This window comes from Oncorhynchus kisutch, linkage group LG9 (assembly GCF_002021735.2).
Source record: "Oncorhynchus kisutch isolate 150728-3 linkage group LG9, Okis_V2, whole genome shotgun sequence".
Classification (NCBI taxonomy): domain Eukaryota; kingdom Metazoa; phylum Chordata; class Actinopteri; order Salmoniformes; family Salmonidae; genus Oncorhynchus; species Oncorhynchus kisutch.
This window is the reverse complement of record NC_034182.2, coordinates 32,932,586-32,946,904: the sequence shown is the minus strand read 5'-3', so window position 1 is coordinate 32,946,904 and position 14,319 is coordinate 32,932,586. Positions and strand designations below refer to the sequence as shown.

The 14,319-nt window shown below is 40.8% G+C and overlaps 1 protein-coding gene across 1 annotated transcript; it reads left to right on the top strand.

Annotated features, from left to right (window-relative positions):
* The first annotated feature begins 1,609 nt into the window (after nucleotides 1–1,609).
* LOC109897071 (carboxypeptidase Z) lies at nucleotides 1,610–13,923 on the top strand. Its single transcript, XM_020491594.2, has 12 exons — nucleotides 1,610–2,020; nucleotides 2,538–2,576; nucleotides 3,592–3,809; nucleotides 4,002–4,158; nucleotides 6,149–6,355; nucleotides 8,171–8,400; nucleotides 8,666–8,827; nucleotides 10,185–10,343; nucleotides 10,627–10,765; nucleotides 11,277–11,416; nucleotides 11,516–11,615; nucleotides 11,717–13,923. Exons 1-12 carry the CDS (start codon nucleotides 1,915–1,917, stop codon nucleotides 12,064–12,066), a joined length of 2,007 nt encoding a protein of 668 aa, XP_020347183.1. The 5' UTR covers nucleotides 1,610–1,914; the 3' UTR covers nucleotides 12,067–13,923.
* Nucleotides 13,924–14,319: the final 396 nt, after the last annotated feature.

Genomic DNA, 14,319 nt, shown 5'->3' with positions numbered 1-14,319 from the left:
TGTATTGACACCGCCGCACTGCGATGCAGTGCCTTAGACCGCTGCGCCACTCGGGAGGCCCCTAACTGTTCCTTTTTAAACCTCTGAAATATATATATTTTTACAGTAGCTCGACATCAAATTACTTCTCGACACTTCAATTACTTCAATCAGTTCGAACAGAGCAGCTTGCTATGGAGTGGCCAAGCTATTGTTTACATGCGAGATGCGACTGAAATTTTGAAGGTGGGGAGAGAGTGGATGGAGTTGGCTTGGCCCACATAATTATACCTACGGATGAGTGGCTTCTACGGAGGAACTTCGAATATCTTTGAACTTCCAAGAGTTGGCTTATTGTTGGACCAGAGCTAGCTAGCTAACAAGCTTGTGTGTGTAGCGCAGCGCCAGAATGACGTGAAAAACACGTCTTACCTTTTTGTTGTTAACAAATTCCATGTGAAACGTGATAACTACAGTATCCATAACTAACATTGAAACAGTTCATCCATTCTTCTCTAATTAAAAATCTATTACTAGGCAAGTCAGCAGGACAAATTCTTATTTTCAATGACGGCCTAGTGGGTTAACTGCCTGTTCAAGGGCAGAACGACAGATTTTGTACCTTGTCAGCTCAGGGATTTGAACTTGCAAACTTTCGGTTACTAGTCCAATGCTCTAACCACTAGGCTACACTGCCGCCCCTAATTTCTGAATCATGCTTGTAACGTCAATAGGCTACATTAGCCTAAGCTTCTGAGGGGGGGGACAGGTTGCATACACACATACTGGCAAAGATGTTCAGCTGGCAGGCAGACACTGGAATAAGTTTAAGTGACTGTGAGGGCTTTGCATAGGTGCCTTGTGGGACTTTTTGTGGGACTGAAAAAATTGCCCTGAATGCAAAATAACCTTATTAACCGGTTCCCATGCTTTTAAAATAATGGTGCAGTTCCAGAACAATATAGATCACTTTTATTCCCAGTTCTGATTCTGTTCCTCAAAAAAAAAACATTTGTTTTTTCTCCCTGAACCGGCTCCAACCCCTGATTAGCCCACACAGCTACAAGGATGAACTTTCATTCTAGGTTTAGGACCTCATATTAAAGCTCAAAGAGACCCCAACTGATGAATGCAATCTAAAAATAATTTACTTTGGTTTAAATACAAGCACCATGAAACCTATAACACAATAAATTCATTTGACTTTTTCCATGTGGTTTCTTTCTTCACAGACTTCACAGACTAAATATTTGATCAAATTATTAATTTGGTGTATGTTTTCCATTGAAACAAGTTGGCTCTATTTACCACTTTGGTCCAATTTACCACACTCTCACATATCCTGACATTCTTCAAAGCATATTGCTGATTGGTTGAAGGGGATCAAATGACTGTCTTGAGTAAGGACTAAAGGACTGGGCAAATGGGCCGAGAAAACAATAAGTCGGTTCTATTCGAAATCATTGGGAAGTTCCTACCCCATTGAAGGGGGTTATGTAAGGGTTAAGGTGAGGGTTATGGTTAGGGTAAGGGTTAAGGTTAGGGGTCACCCCAATGATCCCGGATAGCACTGACGGAAAGAAATGGTGGCCTATTATTTTACAGTTAATGTCCACTGTTCACATAATCCAATACATACATTTAGAGGTAAGAAATTATAAGGTTAACATTGAATAAAAAAGTGTTGGAAATAGTTGAGCAAGATGGTTTAGAGTATAGGAATTGTTAACAGGTGTATTTCAGAAAGTTTACTTGCGCAAAGTTTACTTGCGCAAATGATTCCACCTCCACCCAGTCTTCCATTTCCGTCCGAAACATTTTCCTTTGTAATTTGATAGTCGACCGTAATTCGTGTAATAAACTCACTTTTTGGGGAAGCCCAAAAAGTTCTCGTGCAATTAAGCACAGTAGCCTTGAGGTGCCACATCACAAAATATGGAATTTATACGGAGGAAAATGAAGACTATTGTTTTTCTGAATGCACTGGCGACAGTTGTTTGGTGTGCCCCTTCGCTCTGCGACCCTGAAGACGAATTTCTAGGTAAAGTAGGCCAACTCTTTGTTGTTTATGATAACGCACATGGTGTTTTATGCATTGGAAGGAAGTGATGATGTTAGGGCTAGTTCTGAAATAAAAGTGCATGGTTCAGAAATATTTCATTATATCTCAGACAAGACATGCAAACTGTGATGCTTCTATTCACAATGTGTATTTACAAGCCAACCGTAACAACAAAAAAAAAATAACCTCGTGTCACAAATTAGTGCGAAATAAAGTGCTTATTTTTCTTCAGAGAATTATTATAGAACTGTGGGCTATAAAGATTGAGGTAGATATTCATCACTAGTGAGAGGTGACCTGATCCAAAGAATGACAATTCTCAGCATTAATACGTTTTTACTGAAATATAGACATTTGGGAGGAGAGATCGTGAAGCAAGATGACAGGGTTAATAAAAAGCAGATTTTATAGTGTCACAATAACGCTGGTGATAAATGCGATTCTGCCATCTAGTGTTAAATGCATGACAGCAACTAACAATAGATGTGTCTTTCAGGTATCTTTTGCAAAGAACCACAACCAGAACCAGAACAACGTATGTACATTTTATTTTCTTCAATAAATCCTTCAACTCATGTAAATGTGATGTTTGTAAAGCCTTGGTGACAACATATGCTAAGGTTATGATTTTAGGACCGACTCTGACTATTCTAAACCAATTGAAAGCATCCTAACATGTTGTGTGTATTGCACCACAGTTAGATAGCTTTGAACGTACTGTTCATACAGAAAGAAGGCCTAAAGGACTGTACATTTATACAATTTTATCAAACCACAGGTTGAACAACCTATCACACTTTTGAAGATGAAGTTTTACTAAGTGATTAGGCTAAATGGGATATTATGGCCTTAAGGCCTCTCCGAGCTATCAAGTGTATTTTTGGATGATAAATGCCTGTATGAAATATTCACATTTTAATCTTCACTGATAATAGAAATATTTGAACTTGATCATTTTCAGTACTGCAGAGAGGTAGCTAGCTATATGAGACAATAAAGATGTTTTAGTCCAAGGGGTGGATTCTTCATGCATATCCATATGACTTCCTAATATCAGGTTATGCTCATTTTCCATGCCAAGGATATGAGTAATGAGCCTTATTGTGTACTGAGCATCTTAGCTAGGTTTCTTTAACAAATTAACTTAGAACAAATGTAAAAGTACAAGAGAAAGAACAACCTGGCCAATACCCCTAAACATACTGATTTACAAGGGAGAGAACATATGGTCTCAAAGCAGCATCTTACAAGCAGGTTAACACTACGCCTACCTGAAAATGTTTTAGAACCAACATATTGTTCTATGAAAATGTTGCCACCCACCTTACAAAAGCACCCGAAGGTTACACCGATGTTAATTGCAAAGATTTCATGAAATTATGAGACAATAAATGGTATTATAACACATTACATAATGATGAACCTATTGATATAACAGTATGTATTCTATACTTTGATGATTCAACACGGTAAGCCACATTCAGATCAGTCACTCACCATTATAATACTGAATTTGTCCTGCTCCTCGGTTGGCTCGTTCCTCTACTCAGCCAAGTGCATGGACATCATGATGAACTATTGCGACGACATGTCCTATACCCACACCGTGTTCCCCAACATCCTGGGCCACAGGACCCGCGAGGAGGCCGAGCTGGGCCCCGAGTACCTCCTCGTCAGTGTGGTCCACAACTTGCTCAATGGAGAGTGCACCCCGGACATCCGCATGCTAGGCTGTTCAGTGCTGGTGCCTCGCTGCGAGAAGGAGAAGGTTTGATGCTAACAAAGGATAATGTAATAATACAAATAAATCCAAGAAAATTGCACTCTATATATATGTTCCCAACAATTTAATGGGTAAATCTAATAACCAACATTTTGGTAATGCAGCGCCTTCTTCAGTAAAAAAATATATATATCCCACTTTCAATAATTGAATGACGTTTTTTTTAAATAATGTAAGGTGCTGAAGCCGTGCAGGAGTACGTGCGAGGCTGTGAGGAAGAACTGTTACCACGCCTTCGAGGGCATCGAGATGGCCTGGCCATACTTCCTGGACTGTGACCGCTTCTTTGTCAGTGACCAGGAGGGCTGTTACGACCCACTGGAGGGCTTACGAGGTAACGGCCACAGTTTAACTGGTGTGTCATAAAAATGACTATCAATATATGATAGTGACAACAGTATGACACTAACTGTGCAGTATGATGTTGACTCAAATAATATTTTCATGCATAAAACAATCCCCTGAGCAAAATGTAAAACTAGAGAGAACCATGTGTGTCAATATTATTACAAGATTATGTCATTATAAAGAAAAATAACACCCAAACCCCTTTTAATAACAGAAGCATATTGAGTGGTAACTGAGAATGCAGTTTCTATCCAGATTAATGACAGTCTCCCGGTTGCCACATTGCTCCTTGCGGCACACCTAAAGAATGTATGTAAACTATTTATAGGTCAATTCAAATGCCTTTTTACATGTAACATTCACAGTTTTTTGATGATTGTATTATGCCACAATCTGGTCAACACATTTTTTAAATGAACCTTTATTTAACTTGGCAAGTCAGTTAACAACAAATTCTTATTTACAATGACGTTAACATATCTGCCATTAATATCTTGCCTCCTACAAGATATATGCGTTTTAACAAGTCTATGAGTTCACACTGATAGGTGACAGAGAACAGTAGTATATGTTCACCAGAGCAGTGATCAGTCTAACGTGAGTTCAGTACAGTTTGTTTCTCCCTGTTCACCAGAGCAGTGATCAATCTAACGTGAGTTCAGTACAGTTTGTTTCTCCCTGTTCACCAGAGCAGTGATCAATCTAACGTGAGTTCAGTACAGTTTGTTTCTCCCTGTTCACCAGAGCAGTGATCAATCTAACGTGAGTTCAGTACAGTTTGTTTCTCCCTGTTCACCAGATCAGTGATCAGTCTAACGTGAGTTCAGTACAGTTTGTTTCTCCCTGTTCACCAGATCAGTGATCAGTCTAACGTGAGTTCAGTACAGTTTGTTTCTCCCTGTTCACCAGAGCAGTGATCAATCTAACGTGAGTTCAGTACAGTTTGTTTCTCCCTGTTCACCAGATCAGTGATCAGTCTAACGTGAGTTCAGTACAGTTTGTTTCTCCCTGTTCACCAGATCAGTGATCAGTCTAACGTGAGTTCAGTACAGTTTGTTTTTCCCTGTTCACCAGAGCAGTGATCAGTCTAACGTGAGTTCAGTACAGTTTGTTTCTCCCTGAAGCTGCAAACAACCAACCATTCCAGCTGTGTGATTGCTCTGAGTGTTCATGAGTCCTCTCTTCCTGTGTACTCTCTCTCTCTCTTCCTGTGTACTCTCTCTCTCTCTTTCTGTTTATCTCTGCAGCTGCTCTATGCCACCATAAGCAAGTCCTACAGGAGCCTATACTGACACAATAACAGTTAATGTAGCCATTTAGCTGAAATAAATCATAGATATGCATATTACATATATGATATGAGTGTAGATATTCACACAGATGGTGGTACCACATTTTGCACAACAGCTTTTTAGTGTAGTATGAAATCTGTTTCCAAAAATATCTTTGATTCTAACTGAAATACAAGATGTCTGGCAAGCCTATGTAATTAATTCCATGATATTTATTTTGAACAGATGTCTCTGGTCTTATGTTTCAACTTCATTCAGTTTCTTACCTTTTAGGTCTTGCACATTTCCCTAAAAGAGCACATTTATACAGGGGAGACGGGGGCCTTTTCCACTTTATGTAATTTCTCTGTCTGCTGACATTTTACAGGGCTCTACTCGACATGAGATGAAAGACTAAGGCCTCATTTAGTAATGAGGTATCTCGATATACACCCGATGAGGCGGTTTATTGACGCATGGTTACGCTTTCGATGTTAACTTTTCTAGGACACTGAGTCAAAAGTCACACTTGCTAGTTAATACAAAGTGTCATGAACTGGCTTGGAACACTATTGACCTCTATATCTTTGGTTACACTTCATAATAACTTCCACAAATAAGACATTACACTTAACTGTTCATAGGTGGTTATAAATGCTTTTCAAATCAATATCATACAGTGTCGCCATCTCTTGTTTATCCTAGCGATACAGGAAGAAGGTAATACCCCTGAGAAGCCTCATACTGTCATCCAGTTTAGCTATCAGTCTAACGCCCAGATGAACAGCATCCTGAAGAAGACTGCAGCACGATGCCCCGAAATCGCCATGACCTACAGCATTGGCCGCAGTGTGGAGGGCAAAGACCTGCTAGTGATAGAGTTCTCAAACAACCCTGGAGTACATGAATTGCGTAAGTACTAATGGTCCTCGGTGCACTACAGTGTGAGTCCTGGGAATGCTATTTCTTAAACGCCGTCATATGTCTCTCAATGCTATTCAATTAGGGGCTGATTCCGACGTAGGAATGTACGCCATTCCTATTTGGTATTCAGATTGACCTTATTCAGCCGCGTAATGCACCATGCCGGTGCTACCTTGCACGCGCTGAAAACATTTAATTAAACTGCTGAAAACACAGATTTATACATACTTATTTAGGTTTAGGAAAGTATTTATGAATCATGAATTGGTTTGGAGAGCCTTTACGCACAAAAGAAAACAGTGGTTTGATTCGTTCTGAAAATGGCCACTTTCAGTTCAACCCAGGGTAATGTGGGATCATTAGCGTACATAGAATTATAATAGGGAGAATAGTGTACGATAGTAGACTATACCCTCTGTTGGTTGAACTAACCATGGAACTGTGTACTGACACTGCCATACAATGAAATTAAATGGAATTATAATGTAGGCTAAACTAACTGGGAACTAACAGTAAATTGGCAGTTGAATATGTGTTGTTATTAGGCCTACTGATGGTCGATACTGATAGTGGCTAATTATTAACATGATAGAAATAGGAGACAGAGAAAGCCGGAGTAGGCTATAATTAAGACATTCGGGAGTGACCATCCCTGCAAGTTAAAAGACTACAATTTAAACTCTGCATAATGGCACAGCATTTCATAAACTTTACTGTGGTAAAGTTGATATGTTGATATGCTTCAGTTTGCTGCCATATGACTGGTTTCACATTTATCTCCAGCGATTATAAGGTAAAGTAGACCTAAAACAAGTGTCATTTAGCCTATATTTACAATTCCCTTATCCAAACGGATTACTCATTTACCTAGCTCTTATCAAGTTGTAAATTACAGTGCCTGGAGAATGGTGTTATTTAAATCAAAAATATTCAATAGATGCTTCTTCCACTTGAAACAGGTAGGTTCGCTGGACTTTAGTCATGGTTTCCTCACACATAAAGATAGTGGAATTATTCTTTTTTTGTGTTTATTTTTTCAGTTAAATTGACTGAGAACACATTTTAATTTACAGCAACAACCTGGGGAATAGTTACAGGGGAGAGGAATGAACCAATAGGAAGCTGGGGATGATTAGGTGACCAGGATGGTATGAGGGCCAGATTGGGAATTTAGCCAGGACACCAGGGTTAACACCCCTACTCTTACGATGTGTCATGGGATCTTTAGTGACCACAGAGAGTCAGGACACCCGTTTAATGCCCCATCTGAAAGACAGCACCCTACACAGGGAAATGTCCTCAATCACTGCCCTGGGGCATTGGGATCTTTTTCTAGACCAGACAAAAGAGTGCCTCCTACTGGCCCACCAACACCACTTCCAGCAGCATCTGGTCTCCCATCCAGGGGCCAATCAGGACCAACGCTGCTTAGTTTCAGAAGGAAACCAGCAGTGGGATGCAGGGTCAGAACATGGCGTTTCTGTACACACCTCCGCCACACCGTCAATTATTCGAGCTCCATCCTACACAAATAATGCTTAAGTTCAAGGTCAGAATGCACAGAGAGAAAAGTGCATCAAAAGGGGATTATGTTCCATTCCCGCACACTTAACACGGGTCAGAATCGGGCCCTTAATTATTATCTCGCCTATGTCCACAGTTCAACCAGGGACAATGTAACTTTTCTAAATGTAAGCTGCTGTCTTGGTTAAGTCTCCATGGAAAACAGATCATTCATCTCAAGGGACTCTTTAGTTGAATACGTTTAAAATAAGTCAATATCCGGTCACCTTATATCAACAGTTGAACCAGAGATGAAGTACATAGGAAACATGCATGGGAACGAGGTGCTGGGTCGCCAGCTGTTGATCTACCTGGCCCAGTACCTGTGTTCAGAGTACCTGCTGGGGAACCGGCGCATCCAGACCCTGATCAACACCACGCGTATCCACATCCTGCCCTCCATGAACCCAGACGGTTACGAGCTAGCTGCCGCCGAGCTCCAGGACACCATTGACCCTGAGAACGAGGAGGTAGGTTGAATCAACGTTGTTTGACACGTCATTTTAATATTTTGTTGTTTTATCATTGTGTAAAACGAATTACATTTGCCAGAAAGGTATTAATGTACCGTATGTAATCAGTTTCCCAGCTTTAAAAAACAACAACAACAGGCCTCTATTTGGTTTAAACTATCGCTGATTTCATATTACTTTACAGCGAAGATCCTACAGTATGCTTTGACATGTCTGCTTTGACTCACATACCAACCTGACTACCACTGTATGAACCCAACAGGCTCAGAACTACAACAGCTGGACCCTGGGTCGAGGCAACGCCCAGAACATTGACCTGAACAGGAACTTCCCTGACCTGACTACGATCGTTTACAGCCGGCGCAGACACAGACATTTCCGTAGCAACCACATCCCAATCCCAGACGCTTACTGGTTTGGTAAGGTACAGTATGACTTCCTAGCCATCCATGCTTGCATTTCGTGTGGGATTTTATACTTGCGGATAATAATACATGCATCAAATATTGTGCAATGATGACTGCTTTCAATGTCATTTGGATTTACATGTAAAAAATTGTAACCTTTATTTAACTAGGCAAGTCAGTTAAGAACAAATTATTATTTACAATGACGGCCTACCAAAAGGCAAAAGGCCTCCTGTGGGGACGGGGGCTGGGTTAAAATTTTTTAAAGGAAAATATAGGACAAAACACACATCACAACAAGAGACAACACCAGATAAAGAGAGACCTAAGACAACAACATAGCATGGCAGCAACACATGAAAACACAGCATGGCAGCAACAACATGACAACAACATGGTAGCAACACAACATGGCAGCAGCACAACATGGTAGCAGCACAAAACATGGTACAAACATTATTGGGCACAGACAACAGCACAAAGGGCAAGAAGGTAGAGACAACAATACATCACGCAAAGCAGCCACAACGGTCAGTAAGAGTTTCCATGATTAAGTCTTTGAATGAAGAGATTGAGATAAAACTGTCCAGTTTGAGTATTTGTTGCAGCTCGTTCCAGTCACTAGCTGCAACGAACTGAAAAGAGGAGCGACCCAGGGATGTGTGCGCTTTGGGGACCTTTAACAGAATGTGACTGGCAGAACAGGTGTTGTATGTGGAGGATGAAGGCTGCAGTAGATCTCTCAGATAGGGGGGAGTGAGGTCTAAGACTTTTATAAATAAGCATCAACCAGTGGGTCTTGCGACAGGTATACAGAGATGATCAGTTTACAGAGGAGTATAGAGTGCAGTCATGTGTCCTATAAGGAGCATTGGTGGCAAATCTGATGTCCGAATGGTAAAGAACATCTAGCCGCTCGAGAGCACCCTTACCTGCCGATCTATAAATTATGTCTCCGTAATCTAGCACGGGTAGGATGGTCATCTGAATCAGGGTTAGTTTGGCAGCTGGGGTGAAAGAGGAGCGATCACGATAGAGGAAGCCAAGTCTAAATTTAACTTTAGCCTGCAGCTTTGATATGTGCTGAGAGAAGGACAGTGTACCGTCTAGCCATACTCCCAAGTACTTGTATGAAGTGACTACCTCAATCTCTGTGTCATTTATCTTCAATGTTAAATATCAAAGTTTGAATTGAGTTTTGATTACCAATCATCAAGTTTTAATTGAGAAGTTGACGATGGGTAATTGTTGTTAACCGGCACCTGATTGTACCCTGTTATGCCATCATTTCCAAAACCATGTGTTTTATTGATGTGCCCAATAAAACTGTTGACTGTAATTGATATGCTTGTCTTTATGTGTGTCATAATGCAGGTAGCTCCAGAGACATACGCAGTCATGAAGTGGATCAGATCCTTTCCCTTTGTGCTCTCAGCTAACTTCCACGGAGGGGAGTTGTTGGTGTCCTACCCCTACGACCTCTCCAAACACCCACTAGAGCAGAAGATGTTCTCCCCCACGCCAGATGAACAGGTAAGCGGGACTGACAGCAACATGTACAGTCAATATGATCTGAAGTGTGTCTGTTGCAGAGAGAAGGCCCATTGATTGTTCATGCTCTACATATATAAAGATGAATTGTATTTTTATTTCCTCGACAGTCGTCATGTAACATACATGTAAAGAAAGAAGAAAATGTATCTCAGCTGCTACCAAATCAAACTAATGTAACATATCAAATTTAAAGGTAAACGAAACTACCCATTATATTTTTTATGAATACGACAAAGATAATATATTGTATTTTTGGCTACAGGTATTCAAGCAGATAGCGAGAACATATGCAGATGCCCATGCCACCATGTCAGAAGGAAACTCTGGAAGGTGTGAGAACTTTGGCAGCATCGGCCAGGACGGCATCATAAATGGAGCATGGTGGTACAGCTTTGCAGGTGGTAAGTTTAAAATAAAATAAAAAACGGTCAAATTAAAAACAGTCCAGGACTGTTGAAGTGACGATATAGCGAGCGGGTGGCTGGTGGCACCTTCGTTTGGGAGGACGGACTCATATTAACGGCTGTAATAGAATGGTATCGATCCATTCATTCCATCACAGCTATCATTATCAAATCAACGTTTCCTGGTCACGTACACAGTTTAGCAGGTCTTACAGCGGTGCAGCGAAATGCTGATGTCACTAGCTCCCACCTATGCTGTCAAATGTCAAAAAGCTAGAATGTAAAGTAAAGCAAGAAATCAAGAATGGTGGGAAGCAACTGTTCTTATGAACCTTCCTCCTGTGATTGAAATAGCTGATGCAGGCTCAATGAACATAATAGGCAAGTTATATTATGAACTATGATCGCCACCTGGTGGCACTCTTAGTTATTGTCACTAGTTCAATTATGAAGATGGTGGTTTGTAGTTTCTATCACTGGTACGTTGTTCTTCCTGTCATGTGTTCAGGTATGCAGGACTTCAACTACCTCCACACTAACTGTTTTGAGGTGACGGTGGAGTTGGGCTGTGATAAGTTCCCAGCTGAGGAGGAGTTATACACTGGCTGGAAGGACAACAAAGAGGCTCTGCTCACATTCATGGAGTCGGTGAGAGACTTTAAAGCCAGCATTTCATTCCAAAACAGCACTCCTTTTCACAAATCTGAGACGAGTTCTCCACTAACCCTGCGTCTCAATGTTTACCAGGTCCACCGTGGAATAAAGGGAATAGTAAAGGATGAGGACGGGAATGGAATCAAAGGGGCAAGGATATCTGTCAGAGGAATAAGGCATGACATCACCACAGGTAAAGTCAGCCTCTTCGATTGGTCATTTTTACTAGAAAATGTCAGTATGATTCTGGGTGGTGAGCATTTGAAAAAAAAAACGTCCTCACACTCTCTCTAGCTGAAAACGGAGACTACTGGCGCTTGCTAACCGCCGGCATCCACATCTTGACTGCGTCTGCACCGGGCTACACCAGAGCCATGAAAAAGATCCACCTCCCGGCACGCATGCAGAAAGCAGGCCGGGTGGACTTTGTCCTGCAGAAGGCTGTGGTGGAGCCTGACATGGAGGAGGACTATAGAATCCCGTCCATGGGGACCTATGAGCACTTCGACCCCTACAACCAGTTTGAGCGCTACACCATTAGCGAGCAGAACCAGAACGGAGAGGAGGGGCAGGAGAAACCGTGGTGGTGGAGTTACTTTAGCCACGCCCATGGCTCCACCCCCACCTGGCTTCTCAGAAACTAGCTCCTCCCCTGAATATACATAGAATCCTCTATGGCTCCCACTATAGCCTCCTTTCTCAACTCTGGTCCCCGATTTACCATCAAGGGTTGCACATACCTCCTACAGGTCAATACTAGCACACCTAATTCAATTAATCAAGGGCTTGATGATTAGTTCAATCACGTGTGCTTATATAAGGGTGGAACAAAAATGTGCAACCCAGGGGGTACTCCAGGACACTGCCCTACATGATCAAAGACGGGTTACTATTTAAGTTGAATATGATTTACATAATGCTATCATACAAGTGTCACATTTTAGCATTACCATTATTATCCATTGCTGCAAACCTGTCGTAACTGAAGCAAAATATAAAATAGCTAGTTGTTCATGATAGCAATATGTAATCTTAATAAGTCATAGTTCATGTAAAGTGTTTTCTCCTAAAGCTAGCCTCCATTTTACAAGCTTTTGCCTTGTTAAACTGCTTCACTTTATGACCATAATGCAACACAGGAAGGTTGAAAAGCTTCGACGATTTGTCTCTCCACCCGCACATATCTATATGTTTACAATAAAACATTATTAAAGAACATTGACCGTCGTCTCTTCAAAATATGTAATGAAACACATTGGCCAAAAGATGGCATCCTAATTCCATTTGTTTTCGCCCATGTTACATTTTCAACTGAACTGCCTTTCCAAGAAAGGCAACCTTTCCAGCCAACCAATACTGTATCCCAAACTCTCCCACATGGCAACGTATAGCATCTGTTAAAGAACCAGAGGCACCGTCAGTCTCTTATACCAGTCAACCAACCATGCTTTTTTCACATAGCGCTCTGCATCACTTTCTCTAGATATCTAGATATCGTCAGTGTTTGTCTGACATGTTACCTAGATATGAATTGATCTGAAAAAAATGTCAGTCCTATCATGTAATTTGTTTTGCCACATGTTAACTTCTGAATATCATTCTGCCTACCCCTTTACAGTGCGCATGTGCCTTGAAAAAAAAAGAGTAGGATATTTGTTGTAAATGGTAGGATGCAGTATAGTCTTGCAATAAGGGATCATCAAGGAGTGGCTATGCGTTCAAGGAGTGACGACGCGCTAGCGGAGTGGAACTGACCTTCCACTGAGTTGCATTATTTTCCAGAGAACGCACAGAGCCCGGGGTTGATTATCGCTTTTATACCATGGCTTGGAATATTGTACATTATTTAATACCATGGACACCATTCCACAGTATGCAGCTAGCGATGAGAATAAATGTTTTCTTCAATCTTCCCTCCAAACATTTGAGATGATGTTCAGTTATGATATTTAGTAAACGGAGGCCAAATCTGATTTGTGTTTGTGTATATTTCCAGATGTCAGCACTCCTGACATATCTACAGTTGAACTGTGGCTGCTAGGCACCATCTCCTAGGAACACAACCCAAGGCCAATTCATCACTTATTGAGCTGCTATAATAATAATAATTTATAGGCATTTCAATAATGCAATAATTTCAATAATGCATAACTATACATTCTGTGTCTGTGAAAGGGATTCTTCACACAAATAATTAAATTACTTTAGTGTTTCTTTACATTGAAAGTAAAAGGCAAGGAGAGATTGCGACCCACACTTAGCCATACATGGCCTCCCACAAACCCTAATGCATTTGTGACCAAATATGTTTGAGTGAATGAATCCCATAAATATCATGTCTTTATTTGCATGCACAAATCATACATTGCATAGTCAAATTAATACATTTGTATCAATAATATTGTAATTTAGGCGAACTCTCTCTTGCTCCAGAAATGTTGTGCATTTCATTTATGAAATTCTGTCTGTTATAAATAAATAAATACACATTGTTAAAGTAATCTACATAGTGGTATGGTACTGTACATTAGAACATCATTTATTCATTTTTGTTTAAAGAGATACTTAAGGATTTTGGCAATGAAGCCCTTTATCTTCTTCCCGAGAGCCAGATGAACTCAGGCATACCATTTATATGTCACTGTGGGCAGTTTAAAGTATCCCTTTAAGTCTGGGGTATAAACAGGATGATCAACTCCACTCTGCAGTTCTATGGAAATATACCCATTCCCAGCTTATGCCTCAGGATCCGTATCACCCCCTGAATCATGGTATATTTCCATAGAACTGCACAAAGCATCCTTGATGAACCCTTACATAACAAGAAAATATAGCATAAATTCCATGTAATTATGCACTGTGAACACCAGGGGCGGTCAGTGCCGTTTAAGATGAAG

Coding starts and splice junctions, on each gene's coding strand:
- LOC109897071 (XM_020491594.2), top strand. CDS start 1,915: ATGGAATTTATACGGAGGAAAATGAAGACTATTGTTTTTCTGAATGCA. Junction 4,159..6,148: donor CCCACTGGAGGGCTTACGAG/GTAACGGCCACA, acceptor TGTTTATCCTAG/CGATACAGGAAGAAGGTAAT. Junction 6,356..8,170: donor CCCTGGAGTACATGAATTGC/GTAAGTACTAAT, acceptor TTATATCAACAG/TTGAACCAGAGATGAAGTAC.